Here is a 22,180-nt window from a genome sequence, read left to right as displayed (position 1 = left end):
CTAAATCAGGTCTTGTCATGAGCTGTGTTGTTAAGTCTTTCAGCCATGTCTGCTGAGTGCCTGTTATGTGCCAGTCCTGATCTCATGTGTTTGAGACTTAGTGGCGAACAAAATAGGAAAAGATTCCTGCCTCATGGAACTAATATTCTGGAAGGAGGAAATAAACAATAGACAATAAATATAACTATTAGGAAAACTATATGGTATATTGAAAGATTAAAAACACTGGGGAAAGATGTATAGCAGAGTTAAGGAGTATTGGGTGCTGTGGGGAGGGGCACAGTATACTCTTAACTAAGGTGACCAGGGCAGGCCTCACTCAGGAGATGACCTTTGAGCAAAGACTTGAATTAAGTGAGGGAGTCAGTACTCTAGACAAAGCCCTAAGTGGGAGGTGGTGTGCCCTGTTGGTTCACAGACCAGCAAGGGAAAGTGGGACTGCAGCCAGAGTGATAAGAAGGAAAGCAGAAGGAAATGAGGTCAGAGAACTAAAAAGAGGAGCCAAATCATACATTGCTTTGAAGGTCCTGGTAAAGAATTTGTCTTTTACTTTAGATAAAAGGAGGAACCACTGGCATTGACTCTTCCTCTGAGGGAAATAGGAAGCCAATGAAGAATTTGAGCAGAGTAGTGATATGATGTGACTTATCACTATGTTGAAAGGTTCACTCTGGTAGTACGTTGAGATAGACCCTGGAGGCACAAAGGAGGGTTCTGGGAGAGCACTTAGGATGGTGAGAGCTGATGGTGGCTCCCATCACGGAAGGAACAGTGGGTACTGTGAGAAGTAGTCAGATACTGTATATACATGTATTTTGAAGATGGAGATGAGAAATTTTCCTGATAGAATGCATGTAAGTTTGAAGGACAGAGAGGAGTCAAGGAGGAGTTCAAAATTTTTAGTCTGAACAACTGGAAGGCTAGAGATGCCACCAACTGAGATGGAAAAGGTTGTAAGTGGAGGAGGACTGGAAGGAATGGTCATGTTTAGACACTTTAAATTTGAGACGGCTACTAGGCATCCAAATGGAGATGTCTAATAGGCAGAGAGAGAGAGAGATCAAATAAATCTGAAATTCAGTAAAGAGGTTTGGAATGGAGATATGTAACTTTTGGAAGCATTAGCATGTAAATAGTACTTAATACCATGAGGTAAATGATATAATCAAAGAAGTAAGTGTAGATGCAGGATAGAAGACTCAAGACTGAGCCTTGAGTCATTTGAACATAAAGATACTGGAGAGGAGGAAAAGTTGACAAAAAGGGAACAGGAGAAAGGGTTATTCTCACATTCATCTGAAGTTTGCTTCCTCAAGTTGAAGACTGAAGAAAAGGGTAAGAAAAGAAGGAAGGACTAGGAAATTGATATAAAAGTTAGATTGTATGGAGAAGGTGACCTTGTTATTTTCTATAAAGATTGAGAGAAAGGACATGAGAATAGATGAGAAGTTATCTTCTTAAGGATATGCTAAATTTAGAACTTGACCCCCTTTTATATGTCAAATTGTACATACACAGATTGACTTAGAAAACACTATTGAAATCATCTAATGCAAAACATAGTTAACAACGTCATATATGTTTAAGATATTTATATGTGGAACTTCTAGCAGATTCTCAATAGATACTTGCCAAATTATTAATGTTACCTTTGCTATTTGTTGGGAATTTTAATATTATGTTAAAACAGTTGTATCTGCATAAAGAGGACACATAACAACTTTCTCCAATATTTTTTCGCAAAACATACATATCTATTAGTTCAGATGCTAGTTTATTCAGACATGTAACTTATACTTTCTCTATAATTATTTGTCAAAACTCACTGGCAGATAAGCACAGCGGGTGCAAATTATTTCTTTTAACCCCGGCTGATTGGCAATTGTAGGCAATGAGACAATCATTGAAAATATAAATGTCTTCAAAGATGAGGTGGATTTTATTATTTGGATCTAAGTAATCTCCACTGAAAGCTAGTTTCACTCTACATTGATTTAGATATACACTACATACTTGGAGATTATTCCATTGGGAGAGGTTAATGGTTTCCTCTCTCGAAGGAGGAGAGCGTAGCTAACAAATCTGACTCTTCCATGACATGATGCAAGCGATTTTGCTTACCAGGGTAGGAGGTGATGGCATTGATGCGGGCAGTGCTGATGACTCCCACCCGGGTCCCACGGTTGTTTTTCATGCACATGCAGACACATATGGCGATTCCAGCAATGACCCCCATGATAAATACGATCCCAAACACAATGCCGGCAATTGCTGTGCCCCTAAAAAAGAAAAGCAACAGTACATTTATTGAAAAGTCTCATAAGGATTCTTTGGACTTTCATAGACAATTCAATAACTATATGACAAGTGCTTCTTTATGAATGTTCTTAAGGATAATATTAAAAAAGGTAATTCTCTGAGAATAGTTTCATGTATTTCAATGAATAAATAAAAGTGACAAACCTTTAGGGAATCCTCTTCCAGAACAGTATACCTATCATTCAGATTCTGGTTTTTAAAATTCACGTATTTACCCTGAGAACACCAAAACGCCAATACAAAAGAACCTATGCACCCCAATGTTCATAGCAGCACAATTTACAATAGCCAAGTGTTGGAAGCAACCTAAATGCCCATCAGTAGATGACTGGATCAAAAAATTATGGTACATATACACAATGGAATATTACGCAGCAGAAAGAAAAAAGAAGTACTAAACTTTGCGACAGCATGGATGGAACTGGAGAGCATCATGCTAAGCGAAATAAGCCAGGGGGCGAAAGACAAATACCATATGATCTCACCTATAAGCGGAACCTAACCAACAATGCAAAGAAGCAAGGAAAATATGACCAGCAACACTGAAAGGAAAAGAAATCAACAGAGACAAGAGGGAAGGGTGGGGGCAGGGAAAGGGAAGGGAAGGGGAAAGTCAAGGAACATATAGCAAGGACTCATGGACAAAACCAAAGGGGAAGAGCTGAGGGAGGGAAGGTGGGAAGGGGCAAGGGAAAGAGGTGGGGGGAAGGCAGAGACAAATGTATTTAAAAAGTAAATAAATTAATTAAAAAAAAAAACTTATAAGGAATAAAAAAAATAAAAAATAAAATTCATGTATTTATACAAAACATAATTCTCCAGATATGCTATCTAAAATAATAATTAAAAAACATTCTACTGTGTAAATAACAAAGAATTTATCTACTTTCTATAGAGTATATGTGTTTAATGGAGACAACTTGAGAAATGTCAAAATAATACATTAACATTTATTCTCATTAAAACTCTTCATAAAGAAAAATAAAAAACAATATCACACAAAGGAAAGTAATTAGAATGCTATGGGATTTCTCTACAACAATCCCAAAATCTAGAAGGCAATGAACAATGCCTTCATATTTCTGAGAAATAGTGTCTTTCAAGTTAGAATTCCATACCCAGTCAAACTACCAACAACTGAGTGTAACATTAAGACATTTTCAAGCATGCAAGGTCTCAAACATTTATCTCCCTTGTACTTTTCTTTAAGAAGCCATTCAGGAATATGTTTCAGGGAACAGGGCAGTTCACCAAGAAAGAACAAGAATATGTCTGTGCCTGCATCTAGCTGCATATACCTCTCTCTCTCTCTATATATATATAGAATTATAATTTCACATAGTTAAATTACTACAAATATTATTACAATTTCATGTGTAAAATGCTAATAAAAAGTAGAAACACCAATCTATATCATTTTCCCAGTACATGTATTTTACTTGCAAAAACATGCTGTAAAATTCAGATATGCCAAAGATGTTTACTTTGCTTTTTTTTCATGCTAGTCCTTCTCTCTAATAACTTCCCTCTATAATTATTTGTCAAAACCCTTGAGGCGCTGTAATTAATTTCTCTGTTATGCTCAGAATAATAAATTTCCCTGATTTCCTGACTCTACCCCTGTGATAGAGATGTGTCCACCTCAGTACCTGTTCTCTATATTTTCCTTCATAAAAGAACTCTTGAGGGTTAATTTGGGTACATGACTACCTGAAATAAATACTATATCTCCTAGATACTCCTAAAACTAGTCTTTTTGGTGATAAATTTATAGAAAATAGCTGTAAGTAAAATATTTTGTGACATCACATAAGAAAATATCTTAAAAGATGGGAGGATTGGGCTTTTTCCTGTGCTCCCCATCTTGTTTTCTGAAATATGGACGTAATGGCTGAGCTCTCATCTCAATGCCAGACCATGAGGACAATCTGCCTAGAGATGGAAGAGGTATGAGTTTGATGGAGTGTGCATCTCTAGAAGATATGGAGAGGCTATATCAGCCCTGAGGTGCCTCTCTCTGAACTCCCTTTACATGAGAGAGAAATATAAACTATTTAATTTTTTTTTCATTAAAATCTCTACTTTAGAGTGTGTGTGTGTGATATAAGCTGCTTAACCTAACCTCACCTAATCCAGCTTCTTTGCCAAGATTAACACATTAAAACAAAAAGAAGTCTTTAATGTGGAAATAGCCGTTTTCGGGAACATACATATACTCTGAGGTCCCCGTGAAAGGTTCCAAAAAAAGCATACCAGAACCAAGAAAGTATGAGACTGCATTCAATTTCTGCTAAATTGGGATCATTCTTTTTCCATCTCATGTGGCTAAATTTTTATGATTTAGTAAGAAACCTTCAAGAAATCTTTACATTGTCTAGACATCAAGGAAGTATACACAATGAGAATAAAAAATAGTCTTGAAGATGTTGGGAATGATGGACTGACCTGCACAATAACACTTTTTTTCAGTGGAATTCAATAATAAATGATTTGATTGATTAAGGCAAACATTCAGGCCAAAAAATATCCTTTGAGAATGGGTTGGTTTGTACTTATTTTCACTGATCTAATTTTTTGAACAAGTGCCCAATTCTTATATTAGATTCATAAAGTAAGTTCAATGAAGTTCAAATGCATGTAATAAAATAAGAGTAAGAAACAGAAATCTGTGTAAAGATTTCCTGAGTTATATTACTTGATATGTTCTATATACTATATGGGTTTTATGTGTCATATATCCTGCCAATGTAGCCTTAGCACAACATAACATACTGTCAGTCCAAATGCAGTCATTCATAGTAAAATTTCGAGAAACTTTCTGTGCAATATACATGAATGTGATTCATTTCATGGCAATATTTGGAAGAGCAGTTTTGACCCACACATAAATCAGCTTAATTTTCCAGGCATGCCTGGGAGGTGTTTGATTTATTCCTGTCATTATGCTTGCAGTTCTAAATGGCTGCAACTAGATAGCAAATTTCATGAAATAGAGTACATATTGCATATCTCTTATGTGCTAGGCACTATGCTGGGCGAAGGAATATAAAGGTAAGTTGTGAATGGAAGCTTCAAGGATTTGAGAATGGAATAGTAAGCAAAGAGATTTTAAAGGTCAACTTTTTCTAGGCATAGAAGACTAAAACAAAAAAAACAATTAAAGAATTTGATCATATTCAGCAGAATAGAACAATAATATGAATGTAATTTTTTAAAAAAACAATATGAATGTAATAAACTAAAGAGAGTAGTAATGATTTCTCAATACTTAATTGCATATGGAGTTTTCTGACCCAGAGGATGCTTTTGTGCAATAGAATCCAATCCACTTATTTTGCACGCAAGGACATCAAATCTGTGAGAGGCTAAAATAAAGATCTCCTAGTTAGTTCCCTGGTAAAGAGATCTCAGAGGCCCTGATCCCCACCCCATGGCCGTGTGTACTGCGGTGGCCTGCCCTGCTCAGTCACTCGTCTGCTTGGCAAACATTATGGAGTCTCTTCACTCTGCCAGATTAGTGGACAAAGCCTTATTGGGAAGCGGAGAAGAGGAGATAAAGGATTCCTGGAACGTTTGGGAAACTGAACCTCTGAAATCTGATGACTAGATTGAAGCGGGGAGTAAGTAAGAGGCGAGAGTATGAAGTGTCTTCATTGCAGGCGGTCGCGCGACCCTTGCTGCGCAGTGGACAGTTCATGAAAGTATGTTGAAATGAAGACTGTACGAGACATGCAACCGAAAGCTAGATTTAAATAGGAACAGCCGCTGCACATAGGTTTCCTTGCCTCTTCCTTTTAAACGTAAAAATTTCCCAGTTACAGCTGGATATAATTCTCTCATTTCTAATGCTTCAGCACAGCTCACCGTTTGGAAGTAACCTTTGCTGAAACTTCACACTGAGCTAATTACCTTAACTTACAATGATTACTTTAGACAGGACTTTCTTCTCTTCCTTTCTATACCTTTTTATCATATTTTGAGTGGAAATAAATCACAAAGCAGTTTTTGAACAGTGACGATAAGAATTTCTATTGAAAATCTATTTGTTGAGATTTAAGTCCTAAGAGCATATAAGACTTAAGGGACTGAATCTGATTATGAAAATGCAAAGCCCACAGGGTATAACCTGCTTTCTTTTCCATTGACTCCAGCATGGAGTGTTTCAAATAAATCTGGAGGCTCACACCATCATTGACCTGGCGGAAGAGCAGCTACAATAACTTTCAGACTTGGACATTGAAAAATTTAATAAGATTCCTATAGGACTGAAGTGGACGTTGGAAGTTGTAAACCTTTCCAAATTAACTAATGAAACCAGTAACAGAATACAATGACATAATGGACTCTTGGCAGTGAGTCCACATGTGTTTTCTCCTGCCATGCTGCCAACCGCTTGCCTGTGCATTACAAGGGAGTCCACCCACCTAAGCAACTGTAATCCTCTTCCTGGGCCTTAGCAGGTTCCCATTGTCTGCTGAGACAAGCCTGTGACTGATCATTGTTTACTGGGGAGATACCTTGTGCTAGGTCTGACAACAATTTGCTCAGTTCTGACATTTATCATCAGCACATGACTCTAATGAGCTTGTGGCTTCTAAGATGCAAATGTTGCTGCCTGATCATACCTCTTTGAAGGCCTTGCTCACATCATCACCTGTGCCCACCTGATGTGGTTGATTGGGTACATCACACTTTGGCTTCCTTGCTGGATGTAGCCTCATGCTCGTTCTAGTGATTCTTAAAGCCATTCACAAGCAATACATCCTTATCACTGTCTTACTATTATTCCCTTTCACTGTAGATGGTTGCCTCTATATAGCTCCAAACAGCTCCTGAGTTTTGTGCCTTATAATTATCCATGAGAGAAAAACTGAATCCAACCATGTCTTTTTGTCTCATTCCAGGAGAGACAATCCCAAGAAGAAATGGGATTAGCTCAGCGGGAGTTGAGGACCCACCTCTAGATCAATCCAATTGGCCAAGGCCAGGAATACAGCAAATGACCCAGGTTGGGTCAAATGCCTCTTTCCAGACCTGCAATATGTAATGAAAGCGAAAAGACATGGAGAAAGAGAAGTTGTTTATTCAAGAGCATAGGCGAGGGGTTTGGCAAACATGACACATACACTATGACTTTGTGTAGTTGGCATTATTAGGATTCCAGGTCCAAGTTCGAGTTTATAGATGTGAGATAGAATTTTCAAGAATGAAGGACAGAGACAGACAAATGTCTCCAAATCTCATATCTGTCCATCCTTCTAAATATATAAGTGGAACTACAAAATCAAAAAGGTAACTTCAGACAAGTTTGCAGGCATGGAACTAGAAGAATTTCCAGTGGCCATCTATTCTAGCAGACATTTCAAGAAAAACCAGTTAATCTCAAGGTTGGAGAGAATCATAAATTATGTAACACATTTTTTAGTGTCTTTCCTTGCCTAGATATTATGTTGGAAATTCAAGAAAGACAAAGACTGGGTAAGACACACACACACATGTACTTGCAATGCATGGCATTAAGTCAAAGGGGAAAACACAGACTAGGTTCTATTAGAACAGAGCACAGTGCATGATCTGAATGTGTTAGTATACAGCCACGTGTGAGTGTGTGAGCAGAGATTGGGTATTTGTGAGTAGAGAGAAGGTATGTGTGAGAGTGTATGTGAGCAAAAGAAGGTCTGGATGTATGTGTGTATTTGTGAGGTGCTGGAGGATGGCTTCCTGAGGTAGTAACCCCTTCTATCTTAAAGAAAGATTAGAAATGAGTCAAAGATATTTGGGAGGATTAGAGCAGGAGCACATTTCAGATCAAGAGAACAACATATAAATGCCATAGGAATATAACACATGTATCATAATATGTTCAATGGACTGTGAAAAGTTGACAGTTGCTGAAATAGAGAAGGAGGAAGTGAGGCTGGAGGATCAGCAGGGGTTTGGGGGGCCTTGCTCAAGAAGGTCTTCAGTGACACTGTAAGGAATTTGGCCTTTGTATGGGGTATATAGTAAACAAGTGACAATCTGTAAGTACCGATTAGTCTAAGAGTAATGTGGAGAGTGGATTTGATGGGTATCAGCTGTCCCCAGGCAGCCCTATTGAAAGACCACTGTAATTATCTGGGCAAAACATGGTGAAAGCCTGAACCTGACGATGGCAGAGGGGCCGGGGAAAGGTGGAGAGGAGTGAGTTCAAGAACATAAAACATAGAAGGTAACGTTAGTGGTGCCTTAAGGCCATTAAACTCAAACTTCTGAAGGACTAGTATAACTCTGCTCTCCTCAGTCACCCGAAGCATGTTTTACTCCAGTACTTAAAAGTCATTGGATCTGGAGGCAGCGTATTCCATCACAGAGCAGTACGTTGTAAGCGTGTGGCTCTGCAGTACGCTTCAGTTCGCCAGGCCTCCTATCTGTCCCAAGGAAGGGGCCTCTGCTGAGTGAAAGCTCTGACCTTTTGTAGGGAAGAAGGGAATTGTCAGGCCCAGAAGGTGTCATAAAGAGGGCAGAAGATAAACTTTGTTTACTGGCCCGATTTTAACCAAGTATGTTTTCCAAAATGAATGTTTATAAAAGACATTTGTACTCTTTAATATTGTATTGCATAAGCTTTTAGCATAATGAGCATGAATAAATAGGAGGTTTGCTTTAATTGTATAATCAATGAACTTTTAAGTGTCCTCCTCTGAAACTCATGTTCCTAAACCTCTGGAAAGCATAAATTAAAAACAATACTCTTGGAGTTATTCTTAGATTGCTGCATGCAGTCTGATCTTCCAATCCAGGTCTTCACGCAGTTAAAATCTAATTGGATCAGAGAACACTCGAGGTCCCCTCCTGCTTCTCAGTACCACAGCTAATTAGCAGAAATCCCACTTTAATAATACAGCTATCCCAGGTCAAGAAAAGAAAGTGAAACAAAGGTGGGAATCTCAGCCTAATGAAGATACAAAAAAAGATTAGAAGAGTTTGAAATTTCTGTGTGATAATTAATTACAGTCCAACAAGAACAAGGTTCTATGAATATTGGCTAATTGCAACTTAAACTATATTTATTCACATAAAACTCTCCTCCAATGTCATCTCCTGTTCTGAGGTAGAAAGAGATAATGCTTTTCAATAATCCTTATCTCATTTATTGTCAATTAAAGCAACAATCTCAAGTCTGTGGAGATGTGATAATCCTTGGGGTAACATTAAATATTTTATCTAAGTAATTATAATTGCAGGTACTCATTCATATCATCTAGCCAGCTCTTCATTAATTGTTTCTACTTTTAAAGATAAAGTTTTGTCTTGAAGATCCTGACAAAAATGGTTATATTATGACACAGTAGTTGGTTTAGAAGATTTTTACATGATTTTTTTTAAGAGCATAACTGATTCGAAGGTTGGATTGATTCTGAGCCTTTTTAGGAGCAGTGGTTGAAGGTTTCACTGTATTGAAATTCCAATAGGCCAGGGAGGGGGCCCATCACCCTCACTTGCATGAAACCTATGGAGGGGGTGGAGTTATGACAGGTGTGAACTACCAGAGTGGTATCACACTAGTTTTAGTCTCTTTCGTGTATCTCAGAAGACAGGCAATCTAGTTATGTTCCATCTATTAGGACAGATGAAAGGAAGGAGAACTGGACTGGAAAATGATAGTTTTCCTACTGGAGAGAAAAAAAGAATTAGCTTATGCAGGCTGTGTAGCCTGGCAGAATAAGGCAGACTATAGTTATCAAGTAATTATCTTGCCAGTGTAGACAAGTGAAATAGCAAATTACATTGTGGGTCATCAGTATAGATTAAAGATTCTTATCATTACATTAATGCACATTGGGCAGAGAGAGGCAAATCCAAAAAGGAGAACACAGCAACAGGGAATTAGGGAGTGATATTCTTCAATGCACCTAAGGTAGGTGAGTGCTAGCAGCGGGACTGTGGCAGGGACAGTAAGAGTCACGTGCTCCTTGACATTTCCCAGCTTCTCATGGACCTTGGAGGAGGAGGGCTGTGTGAGGAATTCTCCCTAATAAAATATTAAAGGAAGTGATGCATGGCTTCCTGTCAAGGTCAGTACCTGGTGTTTCTTCCTCACCTCCTTTTACTATCACAGCCTGTCTGTGGTACTGGAACAAAAAGATTCTTGGATGGTGAGCCTACAATATGGAAAGAGACTGAGTCACTAAGTCACAGATTGAGAGGCAGACAATCAGCCAAGGTCATCATCAATAAATAAAAAAGTGTTGGGCTAAGCCACTGAAATGTCAGGGTTTATCTGTTTCTGCACAATAGCCTGAGTGTCCTAAGGTACAAGTGTTGTGATTCAGAGGACAGGGTGTGGATTTAACATGACAAAGTGTAAATCTAGTTTCTACCACCACTGAGCTCTGTGACTTGACCTCTCTGAACTTCAGTTTAGGGGAGCAAGAATCTTACTTCTAGAATGAGACTTCATAAAAAGGATTTCAACTCAGGAAACAAAAATGGAAGTCCAGGGGTAGGCTTTGGAAATGCTACCTTCCAAGACAGGCATAATTCCCAGGAATCAAGTGTGACTATCAGGCTTCCTGAGTTACACAAATGAATGGGACCCATAGTGCACCTGGTTTGCGAGCCAGTCCCATTATGAGAAGCCAGTTCCATTATGCCTCAGAGTAAAGGCTGGCAGAATAAGGCCTTTACTCTGCTTTCAACTCTGCTTTCACATTAGATTTAAATTAAATCACACAGACACAAGTACTGATGCCTGGGCCCTAATCCAAATTCATTAAATTAGAATCTCTGGGGATGAGATTAAGATGTTAGTATATTTTTAAAGTTACCCTGGTACTTTACCCTGGTGCTAATCTAGAGCCAGAGCTGAGAATCAATGAGTTGCAGTAACAAAGAGGTCTAGAGCTGCTCAAGAGCTCCTTGTTTTGGCTGAATTTTGTTAAGGAGGTGAAGGAGGGAGCCCAGGGGAAAGAAACAAGGTGGAATCTTATATGCAGAACTGTACAAAGAGGTGATTTTAGCAGCAATTTTTCTCAACAAAATAGAGGTAGAAATTTAAGTCAAAACGTTTTTCTGTTTAGAGAGATAAAATAGAATATTGTTATGAATATTACTATTATTTTCTTTTCAGTCCTCATTTTATTTCATATTTTCAGTGTACTCCATGCATTTAAAATATGGGAAAAATGACGGCGGTACAAAATAAATTTCCAACATAGAAAAATATATCTGATTGGTAATATGCAAAACTAGGAAAACATTAACAAAATGTTACAGAAATACAGAAACTGAACAATTGCTTGTGATATTTTCTGCTTCTAGATCGTCATTAAAATATATGCTTGGCTCTATGAAAATAGGCAGATCAGACCAGCGATTTCCAAATGAGGAGAAAACTTAATCCAGGAACATAGAATTGCCAGATTGGTTCAGACCCATTATTTATCCAATGTCCTGTTCTGTCGTTGACCTAACCCACATCCAGAAATGAAGACCAATTTTCTAACAGGTGTAAATAAATCTTAGTGGAGAGGTATACTTTAATTTCCTTTAATCATTTATAACTATTACTCAAATTTCTGCTAGGCTCCAGTAGGATGACAAACTTGAAAATATCTGCCGGTAATGAAAGGTATTTATTGGACAGTAACATATTAATCTCTCGGCTTTGATGATGGAGAAAGGTCACTAAAGAGTACTCAATTCATTTACACTAAGTTGCATTGGTGCCAAGGGATTTTATTTTTCTTCTTTACTTGGAATCAAAGTCAACGGTCTTAACATTTTTAAAAAATTAAAAAAAAATGCTTGTTGAAGAGAGAGAGAGAGAGAAGGCATCAATGTGAGAGAGAAATAGCAACTGGTTTCCTCCCAAATGCACCCCAACCAGAAATTGAACCAGCCACCTAGGTATGTGACCTGACTGGAATCAAACCCCCAACCTCTTGGTGTATGGGACGATGCTCTAATCAACTGAGTCACACTGTTATTAACATTTTTAAACAGTCCTTAAAATATTCACACATTTGCTCAGATTTAATTTGCAAATGAGCCTTTTTCTACCAATGTACCCTCATCAGGAAATCTAAATCATAAAAATTCCAGGGAAGAGCACCAATAATTTATATTCTGTATATAGTTTGGGATTATGTCCATCAATTCATCAGTTCATGACTTTAAACACTGCTTCATGAATCTCTGTCACTCAAATTATAGAACATAAAATAAACTCTTTAACAAAAATTTAGATTTTATTCTATTGTTTTTAAAAGATCATTTTTGAAAAGCAAATCGGCTGGCATGCTGACAAAGAAAAATGGTCATAGAGCCTTTTTGCTCTAGGCTGTAAGTCTTGACCTTTTTTTTCCCCCATCTGCTTATAGCAGACAGTTTGCTTCTTAAATTACTCCCTAAGGGAAGTTCTAGTTCCACATGGGGCTAAGAAATATAATTTGGTCTTTTACTCTTTTAAGTTCAAGTTATTAAAATGCCATGGACTCAAGTGTAACGTGACTCCTGTCATACCATCAACCTGAGAAAGAGTCAAACATACTGCTTCTGACAACAATATTGTGATAGTGTAAGACTAATAATTACTTTCGGGAGGGTAAATCAATCTAAGATCAAGGCTCCTAGATGTTCTGTTTTAAAATGTCTAAGAAGCACACGTTTTTCTCCACAATGAAAGATAAGTGAAACACGGCTCAAGAGACCCATGTGTAAATATTGATTTTTATGCTCTCCACTGAATAAAGTCAATTAAATCTCACATTGAGTTCCCATATGTCCTTTGTGTCATATATTTTCATTTGGTTTGAAATTTTAAGCAGCCAAACCTGACATCACCTTTATAAGATCTCCATCTTTTACATTTATAAATTCTCAAAAAAGAACGAGGAACAGATCTCTTCATATATTTGTCACCTGTGGATGATGTACTGAACCAGGTGCTTGTCTAGAAGCTGTAGATACAACAGTGATCAAGGAGGTGTCTCCCTTCAATAATACCAGGGAAGGAAGACAGACAAGATATTAAGGAATGTTAAAGTGGTAATTAAAATGAGCTTTGAAAGGTTAGTCAAGGGGAAAAAAAGTATCCAGGAAGAAAAAACAAGCCATGAGAAAGCGTGAGCGAGAGTGTAGGGCAAATATTGAGAAAAAAGTTCAGTATAGTAAGTACTGTAAATAGTTTTGGCAAAAAGATGTTTGACTAATGATTCCAGATGAGCTCGAAAAGCTAAACTGGGGTGAGCTCATGAAGGGCTTTGAAAACCATGGTAAAAGGATGACTGTATGGCTGAAAGGTTGGTGGCAGCGACAGAGTTGCGTTTCAGGAGGATATCAGTAGAATAGCGAATAGTTTGCAAGAGGCAAGAATGGAGACACAGGGTCACCAGTTAGGAGTTGGCAAAAGAGGAAAGGCATTGGCAAGTATAGTGGGTTGAACAGTGGTCTTCAAAACGCTATGTCCCTGTTTCAATTTCCAGAACCTGTGAGTATTACCTTATTTGGAAAGGGCCTTTTCAGATGTAATTAACTTAAGAATCTTTATGAGAGCATGGATGGAACTGGAGAGCATTAAGCTAAGTGAAATAAGCCAGGCGGTGAAAAACAAATACCAGATGACCTCACCTATAGGTGGAACCTAATCAACAAAACAAACAAGCGAGCACAATAGAACCAGAGACATGGAAATAAGGAACAAACTGACAGTGACTGGAGGGAGAGGGGAGGAAGATAATGGGAAAGAATGGGAAGGTTCATTGAGGAACATGTATAAAGGACCCAAGGACAAAGACAATGGTGGGTGGGGGTGGGGATGGGGGTGGAGGATTGAGTGTGGGAGGTGGGGGTGGGTAGGGCAGGGGAGAGTAATAGGGGGAAAAGGGGGGCCATTATAATTGAAAACAATAAAAAAAAACAACCTTGAGATCAAGAGATCACTGTGAACACCTGGCTGGTTCTAAATCCAATGACAAGTACCTTTACAAGAGACATGCAAGAAAGACTTGACAGGCAGAAGAAGGCACTGTGACCAGAGACAGAGGGTTGAGCTAGCTAAGCAATGCCAAGAGCCACCAGAAACTAGAAGAGGCGAGGAAAGATTCTGCCTAAGGTGGCCCTGCTGACACCTTGATCCCCTGTTTTCAGATTTCTGGCCCCCAGAACTGTGAGAACAAATTTCTATTGTTTTAAGCTACAGTTTTTGGTAATTTGTTGTGGCATCCATAGGAAACTAATACGGCAAGGCAAGAGAAAGACATCAGGGGAGGAGGAAAGCGCAGTGCATTTAGGACACTGCAAAGTCCAATGGTGCAGAATTGAAGGACATGTATGAGTGAAGCTGGGAATAAAGGGGACAGAGAAGCAGGAGGCTTTGTTAGGGTAAAGCTGCTGTGTTTGAAAACACAAAATATCAGCGAGGAGATCAAAATGGAAGGAGGAAGACTACGGCAGGGCAGGCAGGGAGGGGGCAATGGTTGGGTCTGGGGAATTTATGCGCCAGTCAAACACAGGGCAGTGTCTTAGTCAGCTTGGTCTACCACAATGAATGCCACAGACTGGGTAATTTACATATCAGACATTTATTTTCCCACAGTTCTGGAGGGTGGGACGTTAAGATCCAGGTGCCAACAGATACAGTTTTGGGTGAGGACCCCCTTTCTGTGTTGCAGATGACTGTCTTCTCACTGTACCCTTTCACGGCACAGGGAGAAAGCCCTGGTGCTAAACATTGGATGAACAAATCATGGTGTGATTATTAAACAACGCAGAACTTTCTAAAGCATCACATATAGGCTCCATTTGTCTTCGCTAGCCAAGACAGTCTGTAACCAGATGAACGTAAAAGACCTAGGACTGAGAGTCAGAATTGAAAAAACTTTTCCACTCTGTTCACATAGGCTCTCTCATTCCCCTTGGTTCATCACAATCTTTTGGTCCCTTTTTTTTTTTTTTTATCTGTACAGTGGAGGCAATGGATCCCATGTTCATTTTTTTGATAGAAGGATTTTCCACCGTTAGACTGAGTGAAAATCTAACCAGCGATGCCCACTTAGCTACTTCTCAGAAAGGTTGCAATAATTAATGGTGGTCTGCAAATGTAGTAAAGATGAAGAATACGCCATGACAGATGATGAGAATTGTTGAGGGTGCCAACAAATAAGTATATTTTAATGAATGTGGAAAAACATACAGCAAAGGATCTTGGCTTGCTTGCCCTAGTACTTCAATGCCTTAAGGTAGAAAGGAATATGCATCATATCTGAGTAGAAAAATAAAAGTAATGACAAAGCCAGACAATCCAAGACCATAAACACATTAATAGTGAAATATTCTCTGCACCCTAAAAAATACAGCTTAATTTTAAAAATAAAACACTGATTTATGCACCCAGGATGTAACGAAATCAAACTATATGCCTTGGAAATTTATAATAATTTGTAAGGAAAGCAAAGAACTTGGGGGGAGGCGGGGGGAGAGAGAGAGAGAGAGAGAGATGTTTAGAAGGGAAATAGATCAAGGATACTTTCCTTCCCAAATCAAAATGCAGCATGGATAGAACTCATTGGCTATGTATAAATTTGATAACTGTTTATTTGTCTTTCAAAAAGAGATCAAATGGAGATATAACTGTTGTTTACTTTGGAGATATTTAGAGAGCAGATGAAAATGCATAGCAAGTTTGACAATAAGAGTAAGTTGCATTTATAGAGAAATAAGAGAAGAGTAAGTTATTTATGAATTTATGCACTTTAAAAGAAGTTAAAGTCATGGTGTGCTTCCTGTACACTAATTAGTTCAGGGCTTAAACCCTCCAGTAAATAGAAAATAGTTAAATTATTCTGGCCCGTACAATTTCTCTTGATCTGTGCACCTTCGAGGAGTAGGTATCACGGCGTCTGTCTTTTCTTTTAAAGGCTACCTATTCCCTGTATTCCTGAAACAGGTGTCATAAGTCTATTTATAATACATTTACTTCAAAATGTATTTTCTTTTTCATCCTAGTTGTCTCTATGTTGTAATACCCCAGTGAGCTGTAGCTAATGTTAATGTTAAGATAAGACATTTTACTTAAAGTCTCTTATCTTTAATACCACAATTGGAACAGGTGGTGCTCTGTTTCCAATCTGTAGATGCGTATTTTTTAGATGATTTTTTTCCTTTTATTCCTTATTCACAAGTGCTAGTTTTTGTGGGGTTTTTTTTGCATAAATGTTTACATTCTGCTCTATAGATATGGTCAGAGTATATTTGCTGTAGTTGAAATTGTCTATTTTATACTAGATTCTGGAGGTAAGTGAGACAAGAAAAATAAAGGTGGGTGGAACTCATAACAAGTTCGACATTTTTTTTCCCCACAGGATTCAATTTTAGAGTTGCATTGGAGTCCAAAAAAAAAAAAGTCAGTCTCTATGACATTAAGTCTAATCTCAGTAGGGTAATTTAGAATCTATTACAATGGAGAGAATATCTGGGGACCTCATTTATTTAGGATACTAGTGAGATAATCTGGAGTCTGTTCTTGAGTGGTCTTGCTTTCCTTAGCCACTTATTTCATTCTTAAAACAGAAAAAAGTAATTTGAGATATATGATCAAAATTGAATCAAAATTACATTTTAAGAGTACATTATTGAGCATTACATTTCATTGATTAAAAATTCAAATGTTATTTTAAAAGTACTGAATAAATAATTAAACACAGCATAGTCCAATTCGAGAAATAAATTATAGATTAAATGGGGTTTTTAATTCTTCTCTCCAAGACATTAGAATGTTCTCATATATATCTCAAACATGTCTACATTTCTTCTAAATTCTTCCTTTTTTAAAACTGAGTATTTCATCTTATTTCTCTTCACTTTTGTGTCCTTCGCAGTATCTATCTGCCTGGAATCTTGTTGCTTGGAGACCACTCTGAACAGCATCCACTGTCATGGCCTCTTGGAGATTTAAGATACCTAATGAGGAGCTGACAGGAAATCATCAGCTTGTCTCACACAGGTAACGTTTTTTAAAATTCACAATAAAACACTTGTCTGAGTATTACTTATTCAGCTAATCATAACAACTACAGCATAACACGCAGAGGAGAAAAAACATGTTTGGAAAGATCTGAATTTTACAACTCCATGAAAATAGGAAGTGGGACAAAAATGAAAACCTGTTCTTTTCTAAAAATAAGAGAATCATTTAGGTCCCCTCACACTGCCTATTTATTATAATTTAAAAAATATTCTTAAGGCTCTATTATGTATATTTTAGATCTGTTGTGTGTCTGTTAGCATTCTCTTTACCCCGAAGGAGTTTTGAAGCAACAAATTCAATGAAATGGCATAGGGACAACTGTGAAAAAGGTCAACAAAAAAGGAGAGAAAACACAGTTATAAGAGCTTTGTATCACAAAAGAAATAATCAGCAACAAACAATAATCAAAATGAAAAGGCAACTGATGGAATCAGAGGAATCATTTGCAAATCATATATCTATCTCATAAGGGGTTAATATCCAAAATATATAAAAACCATATAACTCAATAGCAAAACCCCAAATAATCTAATTAAAAATGGGCAAAAATCCTAAATAAACATTTTTCCCCAAAGAGAATAAGCAAATGGTTAATAGGTTCATGAAATGAGCTCATCACTGATCATCAGAAAAATGCAAGTCAAAACCATAATGAGGTATCACCTCACACTTGTTAGAATGGCTAGCATCAAAATACCAAGGTAACAAATGCTGGCAAGGGTATGTAGAAAAGGGATCCCTTGTATACTGTTGGTGGGATTGTAATTTGATGCAGCCACTGTATGAATGATCCTCAAAAATTAAATAAAAGTATAACCAACATTCCAGTAATTCCACTTTTGGGTATTTATCTGAAGGAAATGATATCCGCACCCCTATGTTTACTCTAGTATTATTTCAATAGCCAAGACATGGAAACAGCCTAAGTGTCCATTGACAGATGAATGGTGTATGAAGGACGATGTAGTGCACACACACACACGGGAATACCATTCAGCACTAAAAAGAAGGAAACCCTGTTATTTGCAACAACATGGATGAAACTTGAGGGCATTATGTTAAGTGAAATAAGTCAGAGAAAGACAAATACTATAGAATGTCACTTACATGTGAAATTTAAAATATCCCATAAAATCATAGAAAGAAAGATCAGATTGGTGGTTACCAGAGCGTGGGGACGGGCGTGGGGTGAGGGCACTGGGTGAAGGGGGTCAGAAGGAACTTCCGGTTACGTGATGATGAGGTCCTGGGAGTGATATGCAGCCTGATGACTGGAGTTAACACTGCTGTTTGGTGTGTTTGAAAGTTGCTAAGGGATAAATCCTTAATGTTCTCATCACAAGGGAAAATAATTTTTTTTTCGTAATTTATGTGAGGCAATGGATGTTAACTAAACTTATTGCGATAATCTTTGGAAATTTTTATGGATACCAAATCATTATGTTACATACCTTAAAGTATCAAGATTTGGGATGTTTTCTAAGGAATGACAATATAACAGTAATTTTGGAATACAGTGAAATAATACAGATTACAAACAAACACCATGTCAGTGTTGGGCATTCTGAGTAGGTCCAAGAGTCTTAGCACATCTTAATGATATCCAAAGGTCAAAAGCATATTAATATATGGTAGAAGGTGTGCTCTGTTTAGGAAGTTAAGGCTCTATTCAGGCTGTATTTTTCATTTTTGAAGGAGAGTTAGAAATATTTTTAAATGTTTATGCCTAAAAGAAAAAATTCTGTATACTGGAAAATTTAAGTGAATTAAAATATACTTCAGAGATGAAATGACATGGAAGTGGCCCCTCTTTAATGAACTTTAATGGTTTTGATGCTATTAATTACACTTTGTTTTTCATATGGGACCTCATGGTCACAAAGGTATGGTACCAGTTATATTATTTAGAATTAATATTATTTTCCAAATATTTTATCCCAAAGCATGTATAAAGCAAGTAAAAGCTTGATTCGCAAATACAGATATGCTCCTCCATGAGAATTTGGAGACAGCTGGGAGGTAGAACAGTTCAGAAAGTTTTAAGATTATAATTTGATAACAGATCTAAATTTCTGCCACATTTTACCATGTGATCATGTATTGGCTGCTAAACCTTACTAAAATTCTTTTTTTGGGGTAAAAGAAGTACGCATGGTTATGATACTTAATTCATGAGGTTGCTATGAGAAACAAATAAGTATGTATTTAACCAGAGTGCTAAGAACATTATAAGTGCTTAACAAACATGAGCTATTATCATTCGTGTTAGTAATCCAATATGATCATAGAGTTGTGAGACTGAGTTAGAAGGTACATAGCTAATCAGAAACAGCTGTTTAAAAAAATGAAAGAAAATTATTTTCTACATAATACCACACAAAGATCACATTCATTAGAAACTAAGTTACTATTTAACAAAACAAACAAAAAATGTTTTTAATGCTTTCCACAGATGTGAGAGAAGGAACAGTGTTAAGTTATTGATACATGAAGGGACTATTCATTCTTGGGAGAAGTATAAAATCAAGGTTCTGCCCAGTTCTAGCCCCTCTCTCCTTTGTTTATTCTTTATTGAGGCATAAAGTAATTGGAAATTTTATGATCTTATTTATATGCTATGTAACCACCACCCCACCAACATATATAACTTACACATCATTTCAGTAACCCTTCATGTACCCATTCACGGTTGATACACTATTCGCCCATCAAAGATAACCACTGTTCTGTTGATGGTGTCGGGTTTTAGATTCCCTTCCTAGAGGGCCTCCAAGACATTTGAAGACCTCATTCTCTCTCTTACCTAGGTCTGACTCCTAACCCATTGATTTTACTCTCCTTGCAGCCTATATCACCTTGCCTCTAACCCATAATCATCCTGTATGTCAACATGCCCCTAATATAATTATATATAATATGCTGAGTATTCTCCAGATATATGGGTTTATGCACTATGACCTTCTTTTGACATTTAGGGGGCTTACCTTCTGCTATTATATTAGTGATGTTTTTCACTACATTTTTCTTGATTCACGAACTACATAAACATTATTTTTGCAACCATTATTGTATTGTGTTTTCCAAAACATCCTGGGCCAAAGGTAAGTAAGGAGACAGAAAATGAGCTTTAAAAGCACTTGAAGTTGAACTACCTAAAGAGCAGCAACATTCTCAAACTCAACTTCTTACAATTTTTTAACAGTTTTAATTGTTTTTAATTTTTCTCCTCCACTTTCAAATTAAATTTGTTTTATTTTATTTTGCAATTACAGGTTACATTCAATTACTGTCTATTAGTTTCAAGTGTACAGTATAGTGGTTATTCAGAATATACTTTACATAGTGTTCCCCTGATATTTTTCAAAACACTTATTTGAAAGAATATATGTACCCCTATGTTTATTGCAGTGTTATTTACAATAGCCAAGATATGGAAACAGCCCAAGTGCCCATCAATAGACAAATGGATAAAAAGATGTGGTACATATATACGAGGTCTGTCCAGAAGGTATTCAGCCATGTAATATGAAAAATAGAGACATTTAATGAAGAAGATACAAGATACCAGAAACATTGTATGTAAGACGATGATGTCTCAGTCCCCTTCAAAGTAGGCACCTTGGGACCTCACAGAGTTCTCCCAGTCACCATCAGCTGCCCCACTGTATTTTCCTGAATCTCATCAATGGTCTGAAATCTCTTCCTTTTCAAAGATGATTTTAGCTTTGGGAAAAGCCAGAAGTTGCAGAGCATCAAATCTGGGCTGTAGTGGGGCTGAGTCACCTGGGTGATTTGATGTTTTGCCAAAAAACTCTGCACAAGACCTGATGCATGAGAAGGAACATTGTCATGATGAAGCTGCCAATCACCAGTACCCATAGCTGACGCCTTCTGAATCATCCGAATAGTTTCCATGGAGCAATGTCCAAGCTTAACACAAAATTTGATGCAGATCTACTCACTCTGTCATTTTGACTGAAATGGCAACACAGTGCACATACTCACTCAATGGCATGTACTGCCCTCACTGACTGGTACAGTGAAGTCATCATTGTTTATGCATGCACATTCCAGTCCACTCTCCTTGGTGGCCAGGTTACATTGCTGTCGTACAAACCATTCTCGTTATATTAACACTGGCTGGACTTTTTCCAGACAGATCTCATACAATAGAATCAACTTGGCCATAAAAAAAATGAACTCTTACCATTTGCAATAGCATGGATGGACCTAGAAGGTATTATGCTATGTAAAAAAGTCAAGCAGAGAGAGATAAATACCATATGATTTCACTTATATGTAGAATCTAAAGAACAATATAAAGACACAAACAAACAAAACAAAAACAGACTTATAGATCCCCAAAGACTTTTTTGGTTCCATTTTCAGAGTTAAATCATGAAGCAACAGATGAATGAGCTTGGGGGTCTTAGTCTGAGCAGCCCTTCCTGTGTCTCTAATATCAGCACCTCCTGTGCCCTGAGCCTCACACTTTGAATACTTTACCCAGGGGTGCATGCTGAAAATCCTTTCATTTTAGGGAAGAAAAATGGGCTCCAAAAGTACCTGGTCTCTGTAGGCTCCCTACCCAGTCTAGGTGAGTGCCCACTTGCTAAAATGACCCTGGCCCCTCATTTGAGCACTTGACCACTGCAACCTTAACAAACAAACAAACAAACAAACAAAGCCTGTAATAAACAGAGGATCTCAAAGTTTATAGTTGATTGCAGAGAAACTAGGATCATTCCTAGTATCATCCTTTTCATAACAGTGCTAGTAAGCTCTGAGCTTGCATTATTCCACTGGCTGCACAAAAATGCAAAGGGTATAATAATGCAACTTGGGGAAAAA

The 22,180-nt window shown here is 37.5% G+C and overlaps 1 protein-coding gene across 1 annotated transcript in view; it reads right to left on the bottom strand.

The window, feature by feature from the left end:
* Positions 1-22,180, bottom strand: part of CYYR1 (cysteine and tyrosine rich 1) — an 86,773-nt gene that overhangs the window by 8,282 nt on the left and 56,311 nt on the right. The window contains exon 3 of the mRNA XM_054579503.1: positions 2,122-2,279. Coding sequence (XP_054435478.1) covers positions 2,122-2,279 — 158 coding nt within the window. The remainder of the gene's footprint in view (positions 1-2,121; positions 2,280-22,180) is intronic.

This window comes from Pteronotus mesoamericanus, unplaced genomic scaffold, assembly GCF_021234165.1.
Source record: "Pteronotus mesoamericanus isolate MK-2021 breed Mesoamerican mustached bat unplaced genomic scaffold, CSHL_Meso_final contig_116, whole genome shotgun sequence".
In the NCBI taxonomy this organism is placed as follows: Eukaryota; Metazoa; Chordata; class Mammalia; order Chiroptera; family Mormoopidae; genus Pteronotus; species Pteronotus mesoamericanus.
Note: the sequence above shows the minus strand (reverse complement) of the source record. Positions and strands in the feature narration are given on the sequence as shown.